General features: G+C 40.7%; 1 protein-coding gene across 2 annotated transcripts; it reads right to left on the bottom strand.

The window, feature by feature from the left end:
• Nucleotides 1–262: 262 nt before the first annotated feature.
• Nucleotides 263–27090, bottom strand: LOC103482389 (SH3 domain-binding protein 4). 2 transcript variants are annotated; one of them, XM_008438520.3, is made up of 5 exons: nucleotides 26620–27090; nucleotides 11935–12158; nucleotides 8690–11043; nucleotides 2495–2683; nucleotides 263–1566 (listed from the first exon to the last, which is right to left on the bottom strand). In XM_008438520.3, the coding sequence occupies exons 2-5, from the start codon at nucleotides 12050–12052 to the stop codon at nucleotides 1342–1344; spliced, it is 2886 nt and encodes a 961-aa protein (XP_008436742.2). In that variant the 5' UTR covers nucleotides 12053–12158; nucleotides 26620–27090; the 3' UTR covers nucleotides 263–1341. The 2 variants fall into 2 exon arrangements, with proteins under 2 accessions (XP_008436742.2, XP_081454596.1); XM_081598470.1 differs by having other exon boundaries at nucleotides 11935–12154.
• Between the last annotated feature and the right edge of the window lie 707 nt (nucleotides 27091–27797).

Below are 27797 nucleotides of genomic sequence, written 5' to 3'. Positions count from 1 at the left end.
GAGCAGAGGCGAAGACTCAAAGAAAGAAAATCAACTGATAAAGAAATGCTGCGAATGAACGTACAAGAATGCTGTACAGTAATCATGGACAATACTAAACACACTGTGCAGAACAGTGACTAAACTGCATCTTTGGATAAACTCTGCTGTAGTGGGCTGAGACATGGCATGTTCTTGTTCTGATACTTTTAACACAGTGAAATTTGGTTTTAGTCACATCAAAGTCTCATTAAAGCTAAAAATTAATTTGGCCCTTTTTAAAAAAAAAAAAAAATTATAAATTAATTTTGATTAAGGTTTTGACATAGTCACTGTGGAAACTGCACTACACCAAAGTGAGTGCCCATGGCCAGCAAGGTTACAAAAGAACTAAATGTAAAGCGCTGCAGACCTTGCTGGCCTCAGAGTTCATGTGAGCTTCAAGGTTTCTAAACAAAAATGCCACAAACCTGGGTCATGCATTTGCTAAAAAACAAAACAAAAAAAACATCCTTATAATCCCAAAGTCTGCTGGAGACCAGCCAGTAAACACTAAAGCCAGTGGTAAAATTATTGTACAACCTGTATCATCTGGTCAAAATCTGACAAAGAACTGCAGAAAGATAAATGTCATGTTCTGGTCAAACTCTGGACTGAAATCTGATTGACCCATAAAATAGTTAGTTCAGGCTCACAAAACATCCTATGAAACTGTTGTATTAAAATCAACAAAAAAAGGACATTTTTAAAGCAAGTATTTGAATTCTCAAAATAGAGCTTCCTCAACCATCACACCGACGCCTTCAAACAGAAAGAAGTCACTAACTTACAAGGACAGAAATGGTTAAAAAAAAGTAATTTTGGCACACTCACAGTCACAAAAGCAAACCACCAGAAAAACCTTGAGCAAAGTCCTTAAACCGGGTCAAACCTTGTTGCAAATGATGAATAAATCATTTATTAACTTTTCCGTCTTCAATCCCAACAAGACAGAGTGTGGCTGAATATCTGGATGTCTGAAGTAAGAAGGACCATGGCAGAAAAAGATCATTACGGTTTCTTCATGTACATATAAAATACAGAGCGAGACTGTAACACGGATCTAAAAAGTCTTTTAGTTCGAAAAAGTGATTCTTCAATTTGATACGCAGTTCTTCACCAAAGCTTTTAAAGTGTTGCTCTACAAAAAGGCTTGTGCTACAACTAGAGTAGAAAAATACTTACATGTGCAACATGTTATTCTCTGTAGTTCAAGTGAGCTCCATGTGTGTCCTGGGGAGACCTCAGTCCGTTTGGATCCCGCCGGGCAATGAACAGAAAACACAGGCATTCAGGAACGGTCAGCTGATGTGCAGCTCAAACTCAGAAGGCTTCGTCATCCTGAGAAGTGGGGCTGAAGGCGGAGCTCCGCAGGATGTCCAGGCAGTTGACCAGGATTAGCGTGCCGGTCAGGTGCTTCCAGCGCTTGGTGATGGGGCTCTTCATCTTGTCCAGGCCCATGTGGAGCTCCTGGATCACGTCCCGGTAGCTGTCGCCGATCTGAGCAGCCCATGTGACCAGGAAGTCATACGCTGGCTTCCACATGGCCTGTGGACACGAAATGCAAATGCTGCATGATCTGTTAACCGTGACTCCTGGCTGGCAATGACTGAGAAAGTTTTCATACCCATTGAACGTTTCCACATTTTGTTCCGATCAAATCAAGTAAAATCAATCAAGTCTGTAGAAGCACTACTGGAATTACAGCTTTGAGTCTTTTTACACATATAGACAGTCAAATTCTTGCACATATTTTTTTGGATGGAAAATATTTGGAAACTTACTTACGAAGTTTTGGAAGATAATCTTTCGTATCGACCTGGACATAACGTCATCCATCTTTTAACTGACCTGCTTTCTTGTTCATGCCACAACATAATGCTGCCATGATCATATTCCACCATGAGCAAGAGGAAAAAAATTCAACTTTGGTCATATCTGACCTTTTTCCACAGGTTTGCTCTGTTCACTAAGTGGCTCGAGGAAAACTGAAGAACAGACTCCTTTATGTTTTTCCTTGCATAACATTCAAAACACATGAAACCTGTGATATCATTGTAGAATTATGCAATGATAATATTAATTGCAATTATGCTACATTATGTTCACTCTTCCTGTCTTTCTATGTCATCATAAACAATTCTTTTTTTTGTTTTTTTTTTACATATTGCATACTTTTCCTTTTAACTTTTACTGGACACTAAGCACAAGTGCTTGGGTTAAGCAAACTATTATCAACAGAATAAATCTGACTTTAACTCATTGAAACGCTAATGTCCTTTAACTGGCCAAACATTTACTAGCCAGTAGAGTTTAAATAGATGACACTTAAATTATTATGTCTCATCAACTATCCACATCTTTTTTAAACTCTGTTGCAAACCTTCAACAGAATACATCAAACTTTGTGTCTGAACTGAATGTGAAAACATTAAATGGATGCTTTAGCAATGACAACAGGCTCCAACAGGCCTACTTCGTTGTCCACTACGCCATGCTTGTCGCGGTGCGGCGCCTCAAAGGCGTCCATCTGCTGGCGGGAAACCTTGGACAGCTTCTCGGCGAGGTCTCTCCATCGTCCGGCCACCTCCACGGCAGTGGTCAGGAGGACAAAGTCCATGACAAGCCTGGCCACGAGACCCTGGCAGTCCATCTTCAGCAAAGCCTGCAAAGAAAACAAACAGCTTCAGACTAAAAAAATTTTAAAAATCTGAATAAAGTAGGTTTAATGGAGGCAAATTTAGTAATTTCTCATTGCTCGTAAAGATATTCTTGAAAGGAATAACATTTCATCTTTATCAAAATATAAAAACTCAGTAAGTATTCTTTTCAAATAACACTCAAAAATGCCCCTCTTTCCTAAAAATACTTCCTCTGACCTCAACACAGACGGGTCTCAGTGACAGAGATGCAGTCACACAGTCATTATGCTCCAACTCAGCAGAGCAAAGGTGACTTTAATGTTCTAATTTGGGCCTTGACTGAATGTGTAGGAATGTGTGGAATGACAGGATATGAAGAGAGAGGATGAGGGAGGTGGGGTGGGGAGGAAGGGGGCGGCGAGTGAGGAATGTAAACTCCACGCTCCAAAAGTCTCACTCGTTCTTGAGATGAGACAAGGCCAGAGAATGAGATGGTGTCAGCTGTGAGCCAATTGGGCAATAATTTCTGCACCGCAGGAATGCCGAGTTAAGAGAAACCAAAATGAAGGGCAGTTCAGACACGAGTCTGTCTATCAGTTTCACTGGTGGAGCCAAAGATTGTTTGTTTGCCTCTGGATCTGTGAACATTGAGGGGGAAGAAGAAGTTTGCTTCCTTACTGGATAACAAACAGGAAAATTCTGCCAAAAGTAAAGTGAACACTTCCTGCTCCTGCGTTAAGGTTTGTTGTTGAAAACTAGAACTAGTGCTACTGAGTAGTGCTAGTAAAATTTGTCTGCCAAGCACAGGCAGTCTGACAAATTCAAACAAATGACAGCTTTGCAAATCTGGAGACTGAGACAGTGCTTATTTGCAAAACAGCTCAAGCTCAGTCAGAATGCATGAAGTGTGTGTGAACATACATTTTCAATGTCTGCATGTTTCCTTCCAGGATTTTCCTTTAGTTTTAGCTAAATTGCCAACTACTATGACCACCTCCCCTGTCCTTAAACATATTGATTTTTTTCATTACCTTTTCACTCAACAGAGCTGATGGAGCTGGGACCTCCAATATTCAACACAACTGACTCTAAACAACTAACAGGTGTTTTTTTCTTCTTCTTTTCTGAAATAAATGGTGTACACAAAAATCCTCCGGGAAAGGAAAGCTCCTTTCCTCTGCCATGACGCCCTGTTGTAAACAGGGGCGTCGTGGCAGCCATCTTAAAAGGATTATAAATCCACCACTAAGTGTGCACACAGTCAACGCAGATAATTGCTGCATAAGTCAGTTTTGTGAGCTGTCCCTGATGTGAGTTCTGCATTTTATTTAATCCAGCAGTAAAGCGAACAGATTAAAGTCACTGCGACAGACTGGTGACCTGTCCAGGGTGACCCCGCCTCTGGCCCGAAACGTCTCGCTGGAGAGGCACCAGCAACCCTCAGGACCCCACTAAGGGACAAGGGTGTAAAAAAAATGGATGGATGGATGGATGGATGGATGGATGGATGGATGGATGGATGGATGGATGGATGGATGGATGGATGGATGGATGGATGGATGGATGGATGGATGGATGGATGGATGGATGGATGGATGGATGGATGGATGGATGGATGGATGGATGGATGGATGGATTAAAGTCAGTGGGCACTAGAGAATATCCTGACCGGTTTTCTGCATTTGAAAACATTTGGTGCATTTAGCTTCCCCCTATATTAATTTTTCAGAATAAATTCAAAAGCACAAATTTCCTTGGCTGTTTTATAAACTTTGGTTGTTGACTGTGACAAATTCTTCAATTCCCAAATTTAGAGTGGCACACTTTGGCACTACAGTAGCATTGGAATCCATCATGAAGATGAATTATGAGCATAACGCCACAAAAAAAGGTTTAAGAGCGATTATATGAAATCAGTAAAAAAAAAAAAATATATATATATATATATATATATATATATATATATATATATATATATATATATATATATATATATATATAATAAAAAAAAGTTGGATCAAACGGTAGTAGCCAAAGGAAACCACAACATTTTAAAACTTGAATGATGTTTCTGGCTGAAAGCATCTGGAAGTAGTTAATTGTGAAAAGACCAGTTTTTGTAGAGTTTTGGCCATATTCCATTGATTTCAATGTAGCCAAAATATGTAATATAAGCTTAACATTTTATAAATTGTTGAAGATAACAATACCAAAAAAAAAAAGCTACCAAGAGCAGAAGTAGCAGACTATTGTATAAGTTCAATGGTAGAAATAGTAAAAGTTGTAAAAAAATAAAATAAAATAAAATAAATAGTAGAAGACAGGAAAATGGGGGACAAATAATAATAATAATAATAATAATAATAATAATAATAATAATAATAATAATAATAATAATAATAATAATAATAATAATAATAATAATAAAGAATGATAGCACTATTTTCTAATAAAGCTGTTAATCTTCAGCTGACTGATAAACTGGTCGTATTTCACCATCGTTGTTGAAGCCACTAAAGCAGATTTGAGCTTTGCATCGTGTGATGCTGAGCAACCAATAGGCAGATGTTGAAGCCTATTGGCAGAAGTTAAGACTATGCAAATGCATAGTTAAGGCAGAAATGCACGTGGCAATGTAAACAAAGGCATAAGGACATTATGCCTTTGTTTGATTAGTGCAACACTAGGGTCCATCTTCAAGTTTAAAAAAGATCTGGTGTCAACTTCAATGCTTTCTTGTAAAGTATTAAGCACTGAATAATTCTGAGCTGGAATCACTTGAAGCTGCAAACAGAATAAAAGCCAACAACTCTAGAGACTCAAGACTTCACTGTTGTGGGAGAATTAAAACGCTGCGCTGTGTTTCTCCAAAATGTCAACTGGTCTCAATATTATGTGACTAACAGAGCATGTGTGAAAGTGAAGTTAAAGGCCAGAGTTTTTTTGTTTTTTTCCTCACCAACTCGGCATCAGTGTAGCTCCCAAACATATAAATCATCACTTGTCGCAACGACTTGAGAACTCCTCTGGACACGTATTCAGGAATTATGCTAGAGTGGAAATGAACAAAGCGGGCGTTTCAATCATAGCTTGTCACACACACGCACGCACGCACACACACACACACACACACCCACACACACAGTCTGTACGTCCTGACCTGCAGAGAGCCTTTTTGATAAATAACTTATTTTGTCTGTCATCTGGCTTCCACTCTTCTCCTCTGCTACTAAACTGACACTCAATCTTCTCTCTCCAAACTCCTCTTTATTGTGTTTCAGTTCCATCTTCATTTCCCACCTGACTTGTCCTCTTACCAATCCCTCCAATTTACGGCCTCCATCTAAACCACAAAGTGGCTTTTGCAATTGTGTTCCTTCCCCACTTCTGCACTTAAACATATTCCTGATCTCTTTTGTTTTGTGAAAAGCAACCTTGGAACCAAAACCTTTAAAAAAAATTAAGATCGGTGAAAACTTGTCTTGGGTATTATAAAGCAGACCTGGACCGCTTCCTGAAATCAGCCTGCATCTCCTGAGAGTTGCAGGCTTTTAGAATAATTTTGTAAATTATTCTAAAAGCTTAATTTACAAATTATGCTTTGTAAATTATGGGCTGGGCTGTTTATCCAAGTGGTCAAACGTTAAACTCTGTTTGCACTAATGCTCCGTTTCTCCCGACAGACAAAGCGGCTCAGAAACTGCAACACAAAGGCGGCTCCTCAGTGCTGCTTTTGATCTGCTTCTCTTTTTTCTACAAACGTAAAAATCAGTGCCAAAACTCTCACGGATAAACTATGAGAGTCTATTCTCACTGTTGGAGATTCCCATTCATTTGAAGGGAGAAGATGAGCCCATGCAGCAGCATTTAAATTTATACTGCAGCCCGCACACTGAAGATCACTTTAGTTTTCTCCTCATTTTGTCTTTTCCAGAAAGCAGAAAAGTTCTCGGAAGAAAAAAAGATTTTGTGATTTTTAAAATGGACGGATTGCTGCATGTCAGATAAAAGCCTTTCTTAGACGGCATATTTTTTTCAATTATCTTTTATTATGTTCTCTTCCACACCACCGCTTCTCTGTCTATAAATGGGTCTAACTAGTGTTTACAACCTTGGGTAAATTACAGTGTTCCTGTTCTGTGTAACTTCGACTGTAGTACAAATCTGACCTCTGTCAGAGACTCTTGGGACGATTACACACTGACTGTGAGACATTGTGACAAACGCTTCGAAGAAAAAGAATAAAGTAAAACCAAACATTCTGTTGGTTTAAAAGACAAAAAGGAACAACGTGGGAGCTGCGTGCCGTGACAGGTGAAAACTAAGAGCATTACAGCAGCGTAGAAGAACAGATTCAAACATGGTGCCGTCAGAGTGCTGATTTGTGGCTGCGTTGCTGTGCCAGGACGAGAACCACTGGTCATTATTTGCAGCATGAATTTTGCTGTCTGCCCATGATCAGGAAGGAGGTTCCAAAGCACAAGGTCCAGCCCTGAATGGCTAAGAAAAAAACAAAATTAACATTTTGGAATAGTCTAGTCAAAGTACGAACTCAAATCTGACTGAGATTTGAGTTAACTTGATTTGAGCTACCTTAAAACAGGCAATTCATTATTCAAAATCTTACTCATGTGGTTTGATTAAAACTATTCTGCAGACCAAGATTTATCCACAATGATGTCAAGAACTTCTTTGCACTAATCCCAGATGCTTGATGTCAGTTGTTGCTGCTCAGCAGCTAAGAGTGGCAAAAACAATTATTGGGTCTAGAGCTTCACTACTTCTCCACATCTAGACAGTTTTTAAAATTTAATGAATAAAATTAATTAGTTTGTAATTATAAAATTGAAATTTGTGTCTACTCAGGCTATTTTTGATGACCAAATTTGTTGGGTTTGACAAAAAAAGCAAAACCAGGAAAAAAGTGCAAGTGGGGAAATGCTTTTGCACCAGTCTTTGTGTCCTGCGCTTTCTGCTTTGTCCAAAGGATCTCTAGGCTCTTGAGAAACTATTGCTTCCTGAAGGTGTGGACTGTGTTGAAGTCTTACATTTTACATCCGAGATGCATGTAGTGCACCAGTGCGACGTTATGAAAGCGCCGCGGACTGGAAATGGTCTCCATTGTAAAACAACTATCCTCCACTGCGAATACAGAAGTGCAGAGCTGAACAAGGTGGCTGTTAATATTAACTCGGTATTTGGAAGCGTCGCAAACACACACAGCTTTGTTCACTTCCTCTGCTACAATTGTTAAAACTACAGGCAGACTGCAATTCTAAAACAGCGCCGAGAATTGATGTCACGATTTCTCCTTCTGTTTGCTGATTGGTCTTGGTCAAAAGTCGATCGGAGACAATCTGAGTCGGGGGGAGGTGGGAGACTCAGATGGTCTCAGATTGTGACTGTGTGGAGGAGAATCCCTGATCCCTGAGGCTGCACTGAAAAATCCACATTTCTATGTCGGCTCAGCACTTTCACAGCATCATAAAGACAAAAAGGACTGCCAACCGTATCAAAGCCTAATATTAATATTTAAAAGTATCAGGGCATATTTCTTTCAGCTGTTTCACTGGCTTGTTTATCCCCCCCAGGTTGATTTATATGTCTACATAAAATCAACTGGATTTATCAGATCAGCATGTTATAGGCAAACTGCACACTGTGAAACTCCAGCAACAGACATTGGTAGGGGGAACAAAGCACTCTGCTGTTTTCCACAGCTCCTCGGGCCCCTGCTACACCTTGGTGCCAACGCAGCAGTTATCAACTCCACTCCCTGCAGAATTAGTAGAACTGGATCACTGCCTGAAGCTTAAGGCCTTAAGCAGCTGCGGAGAGATTATAAACCTGAGGAAAGGATGTTGTGTTTGAGCGAAATATCCCAAACATATGGCTGTTTAATTGGACCCACAGAGGAACAAAGGGTATCCAATTGAGACCCTGTGCTTAAAACAAGAGCAAGCAATTAGTGTTCTTTATTTTCATACTAAACAACAGCCACAGAGGAACGTGCCAAAGCTGCAACTTACAGTCAGGAGCTCTTTCTGGAAGGACTTCCTCTCTTTGCTCTCTGCATTGTTGCAGTCTTCCTTTAGCCTCTCCAGGACCGACGCCACCCTCTCTGGCTCACTGTCCAGCTCTGTGCGGCAGAAATGCGTCAGGGGCAGGTTGACGTATCCAAGAGCATCCGCAAAAACGCGCCAGTTGCCGATGTTCTCCATCAGTATAGTTCTTACTGAGGCATAGATGTATGTGAGGAACTTGCAGGGCTTCAGTATTTGCTCCAGTAACAATGAGGTTGTAAGTTCAGGCCCGCTGATGTTACTGGGCTTTGTCTTGCCAACTATCAGAACATTCTTAGCATGAACAAGCCCTATTTTGCCCTGATAATACCCAATGTACCACTCTTTTGTCCACAACTGGCCCTTCAGCTTGATCATCTCCTCACTCAGAAGGGCTACAAAGTCTCCTTTTTTGTATTCAAGCAAGTACTGGTTTTTCATTTGCCTGATTACAGTTTTGATTAATTTCCCAAATTTTAGGTTGTTTATTTTTCTGTCCTGGAAAACTGGGTATTTGGTTGCAACAGCAAGAGGAGACAAAACTATTTTCCCCAACTCCTTCTTCTTCAGGAATCGCCGCTGCACTGACGTCTTTGGACCTGCTTTCGGTGGCGGTGTTGGTGTTTGGACACAAAACTGAGCAAGGATACAATCGTGGTCGTCTTTGACTTGGATTCTTAGAGTGAAATCCGAAACATCTTCAGCGTTCCGAGTGGAAATCATGTAGATCAGCCTGCTGACTTTGCCTAATCGAACCTGGAAGCCCCGGACCACTCTGGCCTGCTCGCTGGCTTTTACCTCATAGTTAGCCATGTTGGAGTAAACCTCAACATGGAGGTCTTGAGGTTTCGACAAGACAAACTGATGTTTACCCCAAAGTTGCAGGGCAACTGGTGGTGCAGACTGTGCCTGTTTACCTCCCTGGCTCACCAGCAGGCTCTTTGGAGCACATTCATGGCCAAACATGGCCACCACAGTTTTGAAGGATGGGTGGATGTGTTTTGGACCATAAACTCCTAAGGTAATCTTTTTAACAACGTGCTCCCAGACTGTAGTTTCAGGTAGTACAGACAGGGCCTGGGTAACCACACACACATACATGCATGGCTCAAGGTTATCCAGGCCCACCTGGACCGTGTCTCCATAGATGTAGGCCTGAGGAATGGGGGTATACGGCCCCTCTTTACAGTCACTCCTCACACACAAGACTTCTGTCGTCTGCCTGTGTTCCATTTTCACAACAACGGACACTTTCATCTCCAGGGTGATGGTGGTTTTGGTCTCCATGTTGCTGAGTTTGATCTCCAACACGGGGCTGACAGTGGTGCAGCGATCGCTGTTCAGTTCAAGTGGTGAGTCGAGCAGAGCTTTGATTGAGATTTGTTGTGTGTCCCCTGCTGCCACATGGCCCTCAGGCACAAGGACACTAATGTTGGTGTCTGGAAGCTGCACGGCTCCTCCTGAGCTGTCCAGACGACAGACAATGTTGGTTTCTACTGGCTGCGTTTGACCCCAGCCTGGGTTCTGACCCAGCGAATCCAGGTCGTGGCAGGACCTGGCCAACTTGCGATGAGTGAGCCACGCCGTGCGGAAGTCCTCCCTGGTCTGGAACTGCTCGGGCGCAGGCGCTTTGAGACCTCTGAAGAAACTGTTGGAGGCTTGAGGAATTTCTGTCTGAGCCTGAAGGATGGACAGTTCAGACAGGCTGTAGGAACGCTTGCTTCTAAAAAACGGGTTGTCTCTTTGAAATGTTTGCCCCACAACCGCAGTGGGACTAAGAGTGTTCAAGCTAAACACGTAGCTGGAAAAACCATTGTCTCCAGTGTTTCTGGTAGAATTGGGGCCAGAAGAAGAGAGTGTATCAAACAGAAGAAGGTCAACTGATTTCTCTTTTATCGTCTGATCACTCTGAGAACCCCTGTTTAGAAATGGATTTGTAGAGGTATGGGTTGTTGCAAAAGGATTTCCATTTTGAAAAGTGGTCGGTTTTAGAATTTCTCCTGTCCACTCTCCTAACAGGTCCATTTCTTTAGCTCCCTCCTCGTTATAGTCTGACACCGTGTCTATCACGCCGCTGTCGCTGAAGGACGAGTCTCTGTAGTTGATGGGTTCCACATAGGCAGCGGGGATGTAGCCCATCTCTGTGTTGTTGTGAGCGTACCACCACTCTCCCCCAGACGAGTCAAGAACGTAGAGGAGGTCGCCCTTAGAGAACTTGAGAGTGGTGAAGCTGGATGGACAGTAGTCCTTTATGGCAACAACTTCCCTCGCGGCACCGAAAGAAGCGGTGGTGTCCAGTCGTAAGGCACTAGGAGAAGGCACTGAAAAAAGACAGCAAAAAAAAGATTGGTTTTCTTTTCCCACGCTGCTGTGTTGTATACAATCAGTGAATAAAACAACAAGTTGTTTCACATACAAAGGGTTTAAAAAGTATTCATACCCCTTGAACTTTCAGATTTTGTTTTCACATTGAAGAAAAAGTGAAAAAAAAAACCACAACCTTCAATGCATTTAATTGGAACAAGACCAATGTTCTTTGAGTGCAACATGTTTTTTTACATTCAACCCCAAGAGTAAATACTTTGTAGACCCAACGCAGTTACAGCTGCAAGTTATCTGGAGTATGTCTCCACCACTTTTTTGTTGTAAATTTACAAAAGGTGAACAGTTTTATGTTGGGGTTTTGTTTTCTGTTTTTCTTAGTTCATCATTTATGTGCCAGTTCATTTTTGTTTCAGCCTTGTTCTTTCTAATTTCGTTATTTGATGATCCTTATTTCTGTTAGAGCTGTCTCATTGTGTTCCTGCAGCCCTGGTCTTTGTCTAGCTCTCAGCCTCTCATTCTCTCCCACTACCTGTCAGAACTTCACGTCTGCTCGCGTCAGCCCCTTGTGCTTTCTTGTGTTCGACTTGTGTCTCCTGGCTGGAACAGAATAGAACAGAATAGGCTGGAATAGACTGTTTTAGATTTATTTTTTTAAGTTCACCCTGGTTTGTGCGTTTTTGTAGTTTTCAGTACTTTTATCTTCTTTCATTATATAATCAAACTAAGCTTCTACCGTTTGTGTCTAACACTATGCCAGCCTGCATATTAACATATTTAATGTTTTTAACATCATAATTTTCTCTAAAATATATAAATTGTTCCAATCTGTAGTTCAATTAAAAGAAGTTCAACAATGAAAGCACAGTCTTATGATGTGGAATGCTGACCTTTGACATCTGTCAGACTGGCCTCCGACACTCCCTCGCTGAGATCGACCAGCGTCCCCTCCGATTTGCAGCGCGGAAGAGAAGTGTTGTTGTTGGCTCTGATCCGATGAGCGGCCATGATGAGGCCCTTCACCGAGCACGGTGCAGTGACTTCCACAACTCTGGGGCACTTCTTTTTTTTTTATCTCCAGGCAATAATGGATGTCAGCAGCTGCTCAGGCTCTCTGAAAATCACAGAGTACCAAATGATAGCAATTTACATGATCAGTGAGTGTTTAGTTTGAAAGTAAGTACTGACGCTTGAGTTATTTTGCAGAGTTATTTTTCAACTCACTTTGAAAATTGTCAGCTCGTTCTGTGCGTGTTCAGTAGGGAGCTTAAAGGCCTATAGGCATGTGCTTACAGATGAATGTGTACAGAACTGTGATATAAACAAGTAAACAGATTTAAAAATTTATGCCAGTTTTGAACATATTAGATGTGTGCTTTTTTTGTCAAGAGTTGTTTATTTGCTCAGATAAATCTAACTTTTACTTGAGATGGTGTTAGTAAACATAACCATAATCCACACAAGGGCAACACATAGTATTTATTCTTCCATGAGAATGAGAGATGATACGATAAATCCTACCACAGTGTACCATCCTCTGATGCCTGCTTCCTGCCAAAAAGCTAAAATCTCATTACTGACAAGAAAGTCAATGTATTTAAATGGCCTCCATAGATACCAGATCTCAATTTAATAAAAAAATATAAAATGTGTGATGTGAGGGAACAAGAAACAGCAACAGAGTGAAGTTTCAACATGGACCAAAATCTTGTTGGAAAGTCTCACATCTTGTTCTAGCTATCCTATAGACAACATTAATACGGCTTTTAGATATTGCTGTCCTGCGACTGACTGACTCCTGCATCTTAACTGCTGAGAGAGAGACACCAGCACACCTTGCTGCTCTGCAAGGACAAGGGAGCTAAAATGGATGGATGGATTTTGTTATATTATTTTAGCATCAGTAGGAATAATTATGGATTCTCTGCATCAAATAAAAGCAATAGGGCATTTTTATACTAGCCCATGCCTTGAACTTCACTATTCAAAGAATACATATCAGTATTCAGGACTGTTCTGTGGAACATTACTCCAAGTTACTTTGGAAAACCCTGTCAAATATTTGAAAGTGTAGGAAGCTTAAGTATTTAAGCGCAATGTTAAATAATATGTAAGCAATCCAGGAGTGGCCTTTATTTCTCTTGCAGCTGACAGGCTGTACCCTCAACAGCAAAGAAAAAGAAGATTGTAGTTGTTAGTGTCTAGTGTGTGTTAATGCTGTCTGACCTACTAAAATAAGCATTTTCAGAGGAGATCTCAATGTCCACAGATTTCAGCTGTTGGTGAAATCTGTTTCTAACTCCTGTTAATTCCCGAGGATCCTGCAAGGCTATAGATGATCTCCAGCTCTTTCTCTCGACCGCAGCAATATCAGTCGCTGAGTATTTCGACAGTCTAAGTAAAGAAAGCTTACATGACAGAGGTTGAATAAAAATGTACTAAGCAGCTATGAGTCAATGGAACAAAGCAGCCTGAAATATCTTAGACGTTTAACTTTAATTCATAACTAATAACCGTGACAGAGGTCCACAGGTGGTGGTATGCTCAGAGTGGAGGACGCGCAGCAGGGACCCTATTGAGTATGTATAGCCAACAGGGCCCCCTGCACCGGTCCTGAAGCTGATGTATATGTTGATTCTTCTTGTTTGGAGCTGAATAAAAGCTTCAAGGTATATCGTGTGACACCAACTAAATCACTTTGTTCCACTGAAGAAGAGGAAAACTACGTGCTGTTGAGCAATATTTCCACCGCTGTAAAAAAAACACATGCCTCATGCAGAAGAAGTGATGAGAGTAAAACAAAGAGGAGCTCCGTACTGACTTCCCCTTTTTAAAGTGTTTCAGCATGAAAATAGGAATTCATGTGTTGAAAGTTCCCTTTAATTTTAATTGGTATTTAGTTCTCCACCCATTATCTGAACCTGAGTAACTATAAGCTTTTTGTCATTAAATCTCTCTGGTGGAAAGAGAGACGGACGTGACAAAAAACACACAAGCAATATTATCGCCCTAATTTTCCTAGGACTAAACCTCGGGGTTCATCGTACGTCACTTCTGTCCGCTTCGATGACAAGTTACTTATTGAAACAAAGAAATCCCTGTTCTTTATGTAAGATTTGTACCGGTTGGGGACTGGACTGTAGAGTCCGACTCAACTCACCAGTCGATTCAGTAATATGTCATGATCAACAGTATCAAAAGCTGCACTGAGGTCCAACAGAACCAGCACTGTGGTTCTTCCAGTCTGTATTTAGATGGATGTCACTGAACAGCCTCAGTTCTGTGGAAAACAGACTGATAGACATTGAAGCAGTTGGTTATAGTTAGATATAATTTCAAAGAAAATAATAAAAATGTTTCCAGAGGTCATTATAGGTCAACAGAACAGACTTCATGACTTCCCAAGGAGTAGAATCATCTGCCTCTTTATCATTAGTGTTTATGTCAAAATCTATGTTGCTTGATAGATGCTGAATGGTAAATGAACTGAACTTACTGGTGAAAACATTTGATAACTAGAAACAATGAAGCCACAGCAGAATTCAGCAAGAATATCCCAATTTGGTCTTCTTCTTAGAACCATGCAGTCCTACAGAAATGAATTGTGTACAACATAAATTTTATGAAAGAGCGGCAATAAGGAAGCAGCAGTTGGAAAAAGGCCCAAGAAATCCGATTTGCCACAAACTTTCTCTATCACATGAGATGCCAGTCAAATAAACGGACGTGTGTGATTGTAACAAGATAAAATGTGGGAAAGTTTCAAGAGGTTTGTGTACTTTTGCAAGGCGCTATCTGGAAAGTTAATTCAGGAAGCTGCTTTATCGCTGTTACACTGTTAATGCCATCCAAATGTTCGGCACACTTGAAGGAAAGTGATGGGGGATGCACAGGGTGAGGAGAGGTCAGATGTAAACTCTGGGTGGTCTCCAGCAGTAGATACCCAGACTTCAGCCTGACCACCCTGCTCAGTTTAACAAACTCCCAAAACAATGCAATGCAAAACAATAGTGGGTGGGGTCCCTGTAAACTGGAGAAAGCGCAACAGGAAAGTCCTGAGGTAAATCGCCATGTATTGCCTGGTAATATGTTGCTGGGAAAGGCCATGATGAAGCTCGGTGTGCTTCCCTGCTGAAGCTCTCCCTCCTGACTTCTCCAGTAACATTCCTGCTCAGTCTAATCACTCAGCTGTCGGAAGACTGGCGCTGGCATCCTTTAAAGTTGCAGCATTTTTGAAACTGTCACTATGTTATGTCAGTATAATGATGCCGTGATCTGTGAAAGGATCAAGCTCCTTCACCTGCTTTCTGAGCTACAGTCGCTATCACATTTATGTTGTACTATTTCATATATTCTTCTGGTTGTCCCAGTATCTCATCGGATCCATCCATTAGGAACCACAAAGGATAAGAGATTCTTTGGGCCGATGCATCCCGTGGACAGATGTGCTTCCTTACTGACACAGTCTGTTTGAAACAGTTTCTGAATCAGTCACGTGACTTTCTTACAGCGAAACGCGAACTGACACAAGGTGAGCTCGCCGATGCATCGGTGTTGCCGGACCCATTACTAGCTAAGACTGGCTCTGATTGGTTGTTTCTAGTCATCCTGGGAGCATGCAGAGGAGTTTGATCTTTTCACAGATTAATGATCTCATACTATACTGTCACAACATAGAGACAGTTTTAACAAATATGTGAAAACAAACATTTTTTTATAAAAGTTACATATGCAGCTATAAAAGCATGACAGACATAGGAACGACTGCAGGCAAGGCTGAACATGATTGTGATGTTCTTCATGGCATAAATCCTCTGCTTGATATGGAAGCAAAACCCACTCAGGTTACAATTGAGGCAACTTGGAGCACCATTTCAAAACTGCATACTCAAAATTCAATGAACATTATCCACTTAGCAGTGAGCGCAGAAAGAAATAAAAACTGCTCAGCTCACTGCTTCACTTTTGTAGCAGCAAAGTCTCATCAACAGCAGAATGTTTAACAGAGATTGCATGGATTTTAGCACAGGCAAAAGAGAAAAAACTTTTCTCAGACTCAGAAATAGTAAAAGATTGCTTTTTGGCTTCAGCACAAATATTGTTCAAAGACTTTGACAACAAGAATGCAACTCTCTAGCAAATAAAGGGATTACAGTTATCTAATTCACCAATAATGAGGCAGATGGAAGACACTGGACAGGTCATGAGAGACCAAATGTTGATAGATCTGAGTGGAGCTCCATGTTTCTCTTAGCAGTGGATGAAAGCAAAGATGTGACTGATGTTACTCAGCTGTGTGTTTGGGTGAGGTTTCCAAAAAGTGACTCTTCTTGTGAAGAATTACTGTGCTTATCACCACTCCACTGGGGTGATTTCTCGTGATTTCTTCCTGAAATTTGCACTTTTTTTGACCAAAGACCCACAATAGATCAAACAGCTGCATCAGACCTTCCTCTGATGCAGATTGTATTGGCAGGTTGGTCCAAATAGTTTTCCATTTCGACCCGCAACCTTTGAGGATGTCTTCAGCTGGCATTCACTGAGAGCATCTGTAATCAGAACTGTGACTATAATAATAATGGAGGAAGTTGGGTTGTCACCTAGACACACAACTTGCAACTCCAAGGGAGAGATAAGCTTCCAATCAACATGCTGAAGGCAATCAAAGCATTCCAGAACAAGATAACAGCACGGCGGATGCCTGACAGAGAAGTCATCCACTTTCCCAAACTCAAAGCAACAACCACAAGTGGACAAGCTCTTGAGCAGCACTTCAGGCACAGGGAAGTAGCTGAAGCTTTGGGGGAGCTAAAGGATGAGTTTGATTCCAGATTCCTCATGATTTTACATGATAAAATCATGAGCAGTTATTAAAAACAGCATTTCTGTCCAAAGGAATGTGCAACTGAGTGGAATAATTTAAAAGATGTATATGTGCATGTTTATTTGTGCATTAAAAACAGACTGTGAGTCAAACACAGACAGGTCTTTTTCATCCAAAGTGCTTCTAGTAAATTCGCTTTGCTAACAACAAATCACAACCAACATATCAAAGTTCTGCATTAAGTTGCTGACATTACTAATCAAAATGGGTGGAATTAGGAAAACATATGAAAACTTAATACAATAAGCACTTGAATTTTGTACCCCAAGAATATTTAGTTGAATAATACCAGGTACTATTTCTTTTAATTTATTTTACCTTTAAATGTGACCAGCATTACATAGCTAAGATCCACTGGCTGATTACTTCATTATCATTTAACTGAAGTGCAAAAAATTTTTTGAACACAAAAAGACTCAATGGGTCACTGGTGGACCACTCCAGCACCCCTACCACCAGGAAATACCTTACTCTTCTGCTGTTTGCTTTCATTATCACCAGCAGACGTCAAACCAAGCTTTTAAGAGGCAATTTCTCAAACTGTCAAACAATAACTCAACTTAAGCTACTTTTATGAGTGGATTAACACAAACTTCAAAGGAAGTGTTTATCTGGTGAATATGTGAATATGAAAATTAATCTGTACGTTAAATATTTCTGTTGTTTTAACTGCTGTCTTTTCTTTAAATCAAATTTGGAAAGAGAACATGCACACTTAAAATTACAACTAAATATGTTTATGACCAATTTAAGGATTGTAACCAAAGTAAAATGATGTCAGTGGTCACAAAATGACCAAAACCAACACTTTAACTGAATGCAGCCAAACTCAAAGTTGGATATTTTTAGAAACAGTGGGAATGAAATCAGAGAGCCCTGTCTTCCAGTGGAAGAGTTGGATATGTTGAAAGTCTTTTGAAAATCTCCAACTTAATGTAAGAGTTGGTAAAACAGGCTTTTTTTACTCTTACTCCTCTAATTGTGCTAATCACTAACACGTTTAAAAATATATTATTAAACAGTTCCAAAATAGCTCCTAAAAAGATATCACTTTTCCTACTTTTTTCTTTTCCAATTCAACAGTGACCCCACATCACCATCTCAGCCATTAAATAATTTACACGCTACCTATTAAGTGAACAAAGCGGGAGTTTTGTGTTTTCACAAAAGCAAGTGTCTGGTTTTAGTGCAACCACATAGTTCTAGGCTTTTTGTCTACATGTGGAGCTGCAGATATGAGAATGAAACACTAGGAGAAAGTCTTCTTGATTGTCTGCTGAGAAATGAGCACAAAACAAGGAGCCTTATTTAAAGATGAACAATAAAAACCTAAGCTTCAAAGCAGTGTGTGCGAGTCCTGTTTTCAGAAAACTTCATCATGTGAGAAATGCTGGTTTTTATTTTAACTTATGTGCTCACTTGGCACTGGTGGCTGTTTTTTTTTTTTTTACAAAAATTTCTATCGTTAGTGCAATGCAACAAAAGATAATAATCGAAACTGAAACCCCATATTGCCCATGTCTACCCAGCACACTGCAGAAACTGCTCAGAAACATGAAGGAACACAGCAGCCCCACCAGCTTCTTACATCTCTGCCTCCTGATCTGATCCGATTTGTACGGGACAAGCTGGAACAAGTCCAACAACAACAGCCACACCTCTGCAAGTCCTAAAGTGTCTGCTGCCAAACCTCCCAGTGCCACTGCAGGAAAAGGAAAAGGAAAAGCCTCTCCATCACTATCTGGAATGAGGCAACGAATCAAATGCAGCCCACACAACATGATGTTGTTATGTATGGACTAGGCCTTTAGAGAAACACAGAGGATGGATGAATTACCCATGCCCTAGAACAGTGGTTCCCAAAGAGTTTCTTCTGGGCTCCCTATAATAAAATCCCCCCCACAGAAAAAAAAAAAAAAAAAAATCAACTGGACACACACATCGTTCAACCAGACATAAACCTAGACAAATATTTTGTTTTCAAACTTCACTGAAGTTGATTTCATACTTCAAGTTGCAACAAAACAAACTACAAACCATCTTTACAGCGGAACATCTTTGTGTAACTATTTTGTTTTAGTTCTATACTGTAGAAGAGTTTTCTTTACTGTCACTGTTATTTCAAACATATTTCTTTTTTTATTTTATTTTATTTGTAACAATATTCAACTTTGCTATCATCAATACATTTTAAAAAAACCTCTGTGCAAAATGGGGTTAAAACATGAACAAAAACCCTGAGAGTTTTTTATTTTATTTTATTCATTGCTCCCTTGACACTAATTAATCATTTGCAGTTGCTCAGGGTTGTCGACGTATGGCAAGTACTGATGCAGTTTCCTCAAATCTTTCACTATATAACGCAACTTTTCTCCTTATGTTTGAGCCTCTTTTTTAAAATCTGACTTCCAGATAACCGATGTCCATTTGTAAAATCTAACCCTCACAGATCACATAAGTTGCAAACAGATTATTTTAGATTTTGTGTTTAAACATTTGTCTACGTGCCACATTTTTGGACAACAGATGAGTTTCAACTGCTAAATAATACAAAAAAGAGCTTGTAAACAAACTTTGTTTGTAGCAATCCTAGTCTGAAGCTATAGTGTTCCATTGACTGCAGCTACAGAAGGGAAAAAAAAAAGTTGAGCCATTTTCTTTTTTTTCAGTCCTGTGGAGTTCAGTGCATGTATTCCTGCTATTGCTTTATCTTTGTTTATGCCATTATCCAGTCTTTTGACACGCACCTCCCTCCCAACCTGCACTTCCTGACTCTGATTTAGGTGGAAGTGTTTGTTTCCTTGTAAAAAGGGAGTACACATCAGGAACGAGAATTAAAGCAAAGACCTAATGCAGTTTGCTGGTTTCTTTAATAACTTTTTAAACTAATCTGTATTACCGAAACACAACTGGCTTGATGGAAATTATGTTTGGACCAATTTGGATCATTTAGATTCGATCATTAGATTAGATTTTCAACTGAACGTAGCAGCACCACTGAACCTGATTATTTGAATCCTAGTTATGCTAAACTAGTGCTTTGTAAATTTCATGGAATTAGGTTTTATATTGAGCCATAAAATGACATGTTTTACTAGCTTATGAGCACATCAATAAATTTAGACTAGTTGAGTGCTGTGTGCCACTCATTAAACTTCTTCTCATGACATTTCTCCTCACACGTCATAAATCGGGACGGCCGCTTCCTGCCTCTACTCTGTGCTCAGTTTGAACTGCTGCATACTTAAACAAGGGAGACATCTTCAGAGAAGATTGTAGTGGATAACAGGAATGAACTTTCAGCAGTAAAAGGAATAAAAGCCTTCCTCTCCATGACCAAATAACTGGCTCCAGATTAGCCCTGAGAGCAGGCCGGGTCTCTGCTCTGAGCTTAAAGACAAGTCTTCCTTCAGAGACTGTGGAGGAAATGCCTTTGTGATGAGAGGCTGCTAGATCTCTACTGACTCTCCCTGCCTGCATGATTTCTTTCGAAGCACCACCCCTAACATATTGTTCTTGCCTGCTCAGTCATAGTTAGAGTTTAGATCAAGCCTACAAAAATCCAGCCCAATCCAGCCCAAGCCCACAGGTGTCGTGTCCAACACAACTAATTAACCCAAATTAAAAGCCTGATCCCAAAGAAAAAGTCCACATATTATTTTAATTCCGACTTCACTGATGTCATTTTTTTTAAACCACCATTTAAGCAATCACTGTAACTTCTCCCATTTTTAAGTTTTGCTTAAAGTCTCCCATCTTGCCACTTGTTGTGACAGTGCACTTGATAGGTTTCTATCTCTGCCACTGCTTGAGCAGAACAGGGCTCTATGTGCATGCAGTGATTAACTTCTCCACCCTACTTCAGATCATCAACAGGTTAAGCTGTCTACTCCTCTATTTGCCATATAATAAGTAGATTAGCACAATTAAATTTTATATTGCGCAGTCCCGTTCGGTTTTCTCTGTTCTGTATGTTTTGTAGGCTCATTAAACATAACACAGAAGTCCGAACTTGACCTGGACTCGACCATCAAGGAAAATACTGATCAAACAGACTACTAATTTGATCTGGGATCTGCACACTAGTAGGAGATTATGGATCTGGTGAGAAACACAAAGCATCTGTTGCTGACTCAACACTGACGAGGCCTCGTGCGTCCGGAAACAAAGAGGAATCCATAATCGTGTGTCCGGCAGCGAAACAAAGCTGCACACCACAGAGTGCAAACAAACATCTCAGTGAAAACCTGTCTGTAAACCTGCAGAAAGTAGCAAGCAATTTGGAAAAGATGAAAAGAATACGCAGGCAAGATCCTGAGAGAGAAGCAGATCCCTTTTCAGACCTTCTTTCCAGCTCGTCAGAGAGTGAAATACGCCAATGAAGTGGCTTATCCACTCTGTTATTAATAATTAAGACTCGCATTTGGTTTATGGTACATAATAAGTAAATAAGCGAGGTTTCTCACGAGTACTTTCTACAACGAGGCCAGAGACGGTGAGGAAGCTGCTATTGGCGGTGAAGCAGGTTCACACTGAGACCCTCACCTGGGAAGTTAGGAGTTCAGTTTGAGTTTTGTTTGGTCTTGATGTTGACTCTTTCATATGTTCAGTGTTTACAAGAGTGAGCAGGGAGCCCATTCATCTCTGTGTTATAACTAAAGAATATAATTTAGATGAGCAGCAGGTTGATAAAATTGGTGTCAAACAACATCAATGGTTTACATAGTCCAGCATAAAAAGGTGGAAAGTCTTATCTAAATTTAAAAGAGACAAAGCCCAAAAGGTTTCATTGGAGGAAACATATGTAGTTAATATTGAGCATGTTAAATGGAACAAAATGGGTCTCGAACATGGTTTTTACTTTCCCCACAGTTCTGGGAGGTGAAGGTGATTTTGCTGTCTGGAGCACTGATGGTGCCATTACTACCATCCTGACCAGGCAGGATTGGTCCCTGTATAAACAGTAAGTCTCAGTAAGCAAGTCTCTATTTCTGATCCTAGAAATAGCAACAACAAAGGGACCTTTAGTCTGTGGTGGTGACTTCAATATCCAATTAAACACTCAATTGGATTCTTCTCATTAGGGAAAGTTGATGTGTGAAATAGTGGTATTAGGATACCACTATCCTAATAGTGGTATCCTATTAGGATAGTGGACGAATTCTATCAGGTGTAGAATTCGTCTACACCTGATAGACGAATTCGTTCTTGAATTCGTCTATCAGGTGTAGACGAATTCGTTCTTGAATTCGTCTATCAGGTGTAGACCTGATAGACGAATTCATGAACGATTCGTTTAAGCTCAAAAAGTGTGAAATAAGTCCCAATACAATTTCTGATCATAATCGTGCATGCTGATATTTGTCTGAACAAGAAAAAATAGGCAAGGTCTGTCCACTGTCCACTTTTAAAGCTCGTCTTAAAACCCATCTATTTTATTTGACTTTCAACTCCAGCGTGATGCCATCATGTCAATATGAACCCGACTCTCTGAGGAATATTTCCAGTATCTTGTTGAATCTACGCCATGAAGGATTAAGGCATTTCTAAAGGCAAAAGGGGACCAACCCTGTACTAACAAGGTGTACCTAATAACATGGCCGGTGAGTGTAAATCCACAGCGCTAACAGTGAGATGTAAATCACACTGATGTTTCCTTTCTGACAGCGGCACCAGCAGTGAACAGTCAGCTGATGCGTAGAGCATGAAGGAGTAGCAGCGGGTGGACTGGGAAAGGCCGAGCTCCGTGATGACTTACTCTTGTTATGAATGGACTTGCCTCATTCCCCGACACGTAAAGCAAAAGCAGGCGACGACGGCCCTGGGCTGGGCGTGTGTGACAGTCACCAGCTGCCTATCTGATGCCCTCGCTGTCATGACTCACGCGGTAACCAGCTGGAACCAGGGGGACTCAACAACATCAGGACACGCACATTCACCCCATGAGGGAAGGGGTGAATGTGAAGTTTTATCTGGAATCACATGTGCACATCCACACAAAGACTTCTATTCAAGGCCAGCTAAAACACCAGATTGGGCTTTTCGATGAGAGAAGGGTGATAACATGTCCTTTTTCTGGACAAACAGATTCTCACAAGCCTGCAGATGCAGCTCAGTCCTGGCAGAGACGTTCACTGATCAAATTAACATTGCAACCCTGGGTGGGAATGTTACTGAAGAGCTCAGTGAGTGGTTACTGGACTCAGACAGAACTACCAAAGCAAGCAACAACTATGCTGATTATGAACACATTGAATATAATCTTCACAATAACTGAGCTTAATCACTATAGTTGATCATAAAAGAAGGTGATTTCTTTCATTTATTCCTTGAGAGGTCTGTGCATTAGGATAACTTGCTGCAATCTGATGAGGCCATGCATGTTTTAACTATTGTAGCTTTGTCAACTAATTGAACTGAAACACATTTACTGCGCAAATCTTCTTATTCGAGGACAAAGCGGTCTGCGACTGTCCAAGTCAAATAAGCCACACACTCAAACACTACTGTTTATTCTCAGTGGATTCCAGCATTCTTATCTAAAATATATCCAGTGCACAAAGAAATATTATAATTACACAGAAAACAATTCCCAGTAAACAAAGCACTTCCTCCTGTTTGAGTAAAACCAAACCCACTGAGGGGGATCCCACACACAGCCTCACTAATAAAAATCTGCCAAGTGTGGTTTGCATTTTACTCTGACACCGTTGGTTAAAATCCAGTGCAGCCTTCAGAAGTCACCCAATGAGAAAAGCTATACTGTGAAACATAGTGGTGGTGGCACCATCATGATGTGGGGATGTTTTTCTTCAGCTGGGACAGAGAAGTTTGTTAAAGCTGACAGGATGATGGGTTCAGCTAAACTCAGGGCAGTCCAGAAGAAAATATATGTTAGAAGCTGCATATGACTTGAACTGGTATTCAAGTCGTGAGGTTGAACAGCAGCTGAGGTTCAGCTTCTAGCAGACAGTGATACTTGGAACGGTTTAGATTGTTTTCTGAGTTAGAACGGCCCACTTAAAGACCATTCTCACTAAGAGTGCGCAGTTTTCACACTAAAACTTGGCGTACGGAAAAATTTAGAAAAGTGCGGCGCACAAAAAACATGAATCGTTAAGGTTTAGCTCACAGATCCGTGTTACGCAGAAACACCTATTGTGGATATTTCTGGAAACATAAGCAAGGAATCGCATTAACAGAAACATGGCTAATAGCTACGAAATCTGGTAAATTGTTTACATTTGATTCATTTAATCCTATTATAATAAAAGATGAAGGGCAATAATCATCCTTGACAGGTTGCTGTTAAAGTTGTCGTCGTTAAGGACAGAGCTGAGAAGGAAGCTGTAAATGTTTTCTCTTCTGCTTCCTACGCTCTTTGGCAGTAGTCTTAAATTGCCCTTGAAGGCCAAAGTCCTGCAACTTCTAGATCTTTCCCTTGTCATACATACTGGCATTACATTGTGAAACTGCATCACTAGCATGCAGTCCAGCTGTGCAGAGCTTTGTTAATGAGCTGATATTTGAGCGAGGTGTGCTGAAGCAGAGAGACAACTAAACGTTTAGCATATTAGGTAGAATGTGGTCCGAGTCGGGCTTCACAGTGGCGCAGTTGGTAGAGCTGTTGCCTTGCAGCAAGAAGGTTCTGGGTTCAATTCCCGGCCCCGGTCTTTCTGCATGGAGTTTGCATGTTCTCCCTGTGCATGCGTGGGTTTTCTCCGGGTACTCCGGTTTCCTCCCACAGTCTAAAAACATGACTGTCAGGTTAATTGGCCACTCCAAATTGCCCCTAGGTGTGAGTGTGTGTGTGCATGGTTGTTTGTCCTGTGTGTCTCTGTGTTGCCCTGCGACAGACTGGCGACCTGTCCAGGGTGACCCCGCCTCTCGCCCGAAACGTTAGCTGGAGATGGGCACCAGCAACCCTCCCGACCCCACTGAGGGACAAGGGTGAAAGAAAATGGATGGATGTGGTCCGAGTCAGGTGTGGCTCTCATCACCTGACTCTCAAAGGTCAAATATTAAAGCGGCTTGCGGCATGTGAACGCATGACACCAGGAGTATAACAGTCAACAATTGCTTGATTCTAAACAGTCCTTTGCCATACTATGAATGCTGATTTTGCAGTAACAACATATGGATAAACTGGTGTAAGGTTGCACATTGCATCAGATATTTATTAAAATATTACTATAAAAATGAATCAAATTATATACTGTCAGTTGTAGACAAAAAGTGGTTGGAGTACCTAGTTTTAATAAATACGAAAATAATTCTGAGTGGTCAATATTTGATCTGTCAATCACCAATCAAGGAGTAATTAGTCAATTCCACTTTCTAGGCAATTCATTTGTGCATCAATGAAAAAACAAACCACTGTTTTTTTGTTGTTGTTTTTTTTTTTTTTACCAAATACACTTTTTGGCAAATATTTTTACAACAATATTTCTGTGGACCCCTGTCTACTCACGGTTCAATATCTGTGACATTTTTCTGTGGAAAATAACTCTAGAATGTTTGTGAGAAAATTGTCTATTTTCGGATTTTTACTACAGCGTTTTTAAAATATTTTAAAGAAAATGCAGCAGGGAAATGTGAAATACAATAGCAGAGCTACTTATTCAGAAAACAGCCAATCCAGAGCTGCCATTTATTTTCCTTGATGGTGACCGCCTGTAACAACTAAGAGCTGAAGACATTAGATGATAACTTGCTCAAAATGGACAGCGACCTGTGTTTTCAGATGTTGTCTCAAGTACTCAAGATTTTAGGTATTGTTGTGAGTCTTTATTATTATTATTATTTTTTTTTTATCTTAAAGCAACTGGCGTTTTAATGTAATTAAGCATTTTGTTCAAAAAAAAAATAATAAACTGAATAAAGAATTGCGTTATTTTGTGTGACTACATTATAGAATGTAAAACAAAAAATAACTTGAGGAGATTTCACATGTTGGACTAAATCCTACAAGGACGCAGAAGATGATCGGGGGCTTTCTGAGCCAAAGTGAGTGTGGGCTGTGGATGGTGTAGATGCTGCAAAGAATAACGGATGATGATGATGATGATGATGATGATGATGATGATGATGATGATGATGATGATGATGATGATGATGATGATGATGAATCGCTTAAAATTGGCCTTGTGTTTCTCTGGATGCCATGGCAACCGTGCACCCCTCCACACCCCCACTTGAGCTAAAGACAGACCATTAGTATACAGGGAGACCGTCAGGTTGTGGCACCGCTACTTATGTTTATTACAGCTTACCGGAGCCTAAGATGCCTTAGAAGCGCGTTTGAAATTAAGGATGGATTAAAAGTACGAGATAAGAATCGTTGCTTTCGAGCAAAACTGTAGTTTTGCGCCGCTACGACCTAGAGAGGCTACAGCGGTTCCACTCAGAGACAGACGAGAAAAAGAAGCCACGTAGAGCTTCTGTGTAAAAGTATGAGTACAAGGAGGATTTAAAAAAAGATTGTAGGAATCCAACAGATGTCGGTTCACTCTCGTTTTCTTCCCTCTCAGCGGAAAAATACGCACTACTTGCGCTGCCTTTCCCACAGTGAAAAGTTACAGTCGCTCCCAGGTGGAGTAACATTTCTGCTCTCCGCGACAAAAAAAAATAAAAAATCCTCTCCAACAAACATGGAGGAAAATGAGAAATTACAGAAGCTGAAAAATCTTACCTGCCTGAGAGGAGGAGTTCTTGGTTTTATTTCTCACACAATAAAATCAAGACGAAAAGCAAAAACAGCCGAGCAGTCGCAATTCTCGGGCTCCCTCCTGGTGGTTGTGTTGGATGTGTGTGTGTGAGTGTGTGTGTGTGTGTGTGTGTGCACCACTTCACCCCCGGAGGCTTCCAGAGGAAAGCTGCCGAGCTTCGTCTGATGTCACCGGGGCAGGGCGTGGTTTCACTGGCGCTAATTTCCATAAAGACATGATGTCACGCTGTCACTTCTTTAAGTTATTCCCTCTACGCCAACAATTATGTAATTATATATATTAAGTCTAAATAGGTCATATATAATTAATAACATTTTAGACTAAGTTTTATACCTTTTATAAATAAATAAATACATAAAATCACCCAAACTGTTAATTTTCTCACAGTTGGCCAGGGGTTCTTAACCTTTTCGTCTTTTAGCCCCAACTTTTTGAGTCCAAAAAGTTCCCCGTTTTGACATTACCGCTGCGTTCTATTTGTAGTACAAACAGGGAAATTCTGTTTTCTGAGCCAGAAAATTAAATTGTAACGTTGTCAACACTGATTGACAACAGGGACCCTCGTCGGGTCAATCAGTGTTGCTTCCTAAGTGGACAGTTTGATTTCACAGAAGTTTGATTTACTTGGAGTTATATTGTGTTGTTTAAGTGTTCCCTTTATTTTTTTGAGCAGTGTACTACTTCATCACCTTCAAACCCTTGCGGCAGGCTGGTTCTTCTGCTTATTGAACAGCTCATGAACACTTTACTGCTACCAGTGGTGGAAGCTGTACTGTAACTGAATCTCTAAATTATGACATTTTATCTGTGGTTCCTATTATTGATAACCTTTGCCAGTCCACAGGAACAGCACTGGAGTTTCCACAGTGTGTAGAGCTGCCCTTAGCTTCACATTCACATGTAAAACACCAATGAACTTCATTGAGAGATTATGTGGCGACTGTGGCTGTGTGGGTAGAGTAGTGCGATCGGAATGTTGTAGGTTCAATTCCAGCTTCCTCCTGCCACGTGTCGATGTGCCCCTGGGCAAGGCACTTAACCCCAAATTGCCTACCAATCTGCGTATCGGTGTATAAATGTGTTTGTGAGTGCGAATGGGTGAATGTGACTCTAGTGTAAAGCGCTTTGAGTGGTCAAAATG

The sequence above is a fragment of the Poecilia reticulata genome, chromosome 2, assembly GCF_904066995.2.
Source record: "Poecilia reticulata chromosome 2, P_reticulata-male-v2, whole genome shotgun sequence".
Lineage (NCBI taxonomy): Eukaryota > Metazoa > Chordata > Actinopteri > Cyprinodontiformes > Poeciliidae > Poecilia > Poecilia reticulata.
Note: the sequence above shows the minus strand (reverse complement) of the source record. Positions and strands in the feature narration are given on the sequence as shown.

Coding starts and splice junctions, on each gene's coding strand:
- LOC103482389 (XM_008438520.3), bottom strand. CDS start 12,052: ATGGCCGCTCATCGGATCAGAGCCAACAACAACACTTCTCTTCCGCGC. Junction 11,044..11,934: donor CAGTCTGACAGATGTCAAAG/GTCAGCATTCCA, acceptor GTCTTTTTTCAG/TGCCTTCTCCTAGTGCCTTA. Junction 2,684..8,689: donor TCCAGAAAGAGCTCCTGACT/GTAAGTTGCAGC, acceptor TTTTCTTTGCAG/GCTTTGCTGAAGATGGACTG.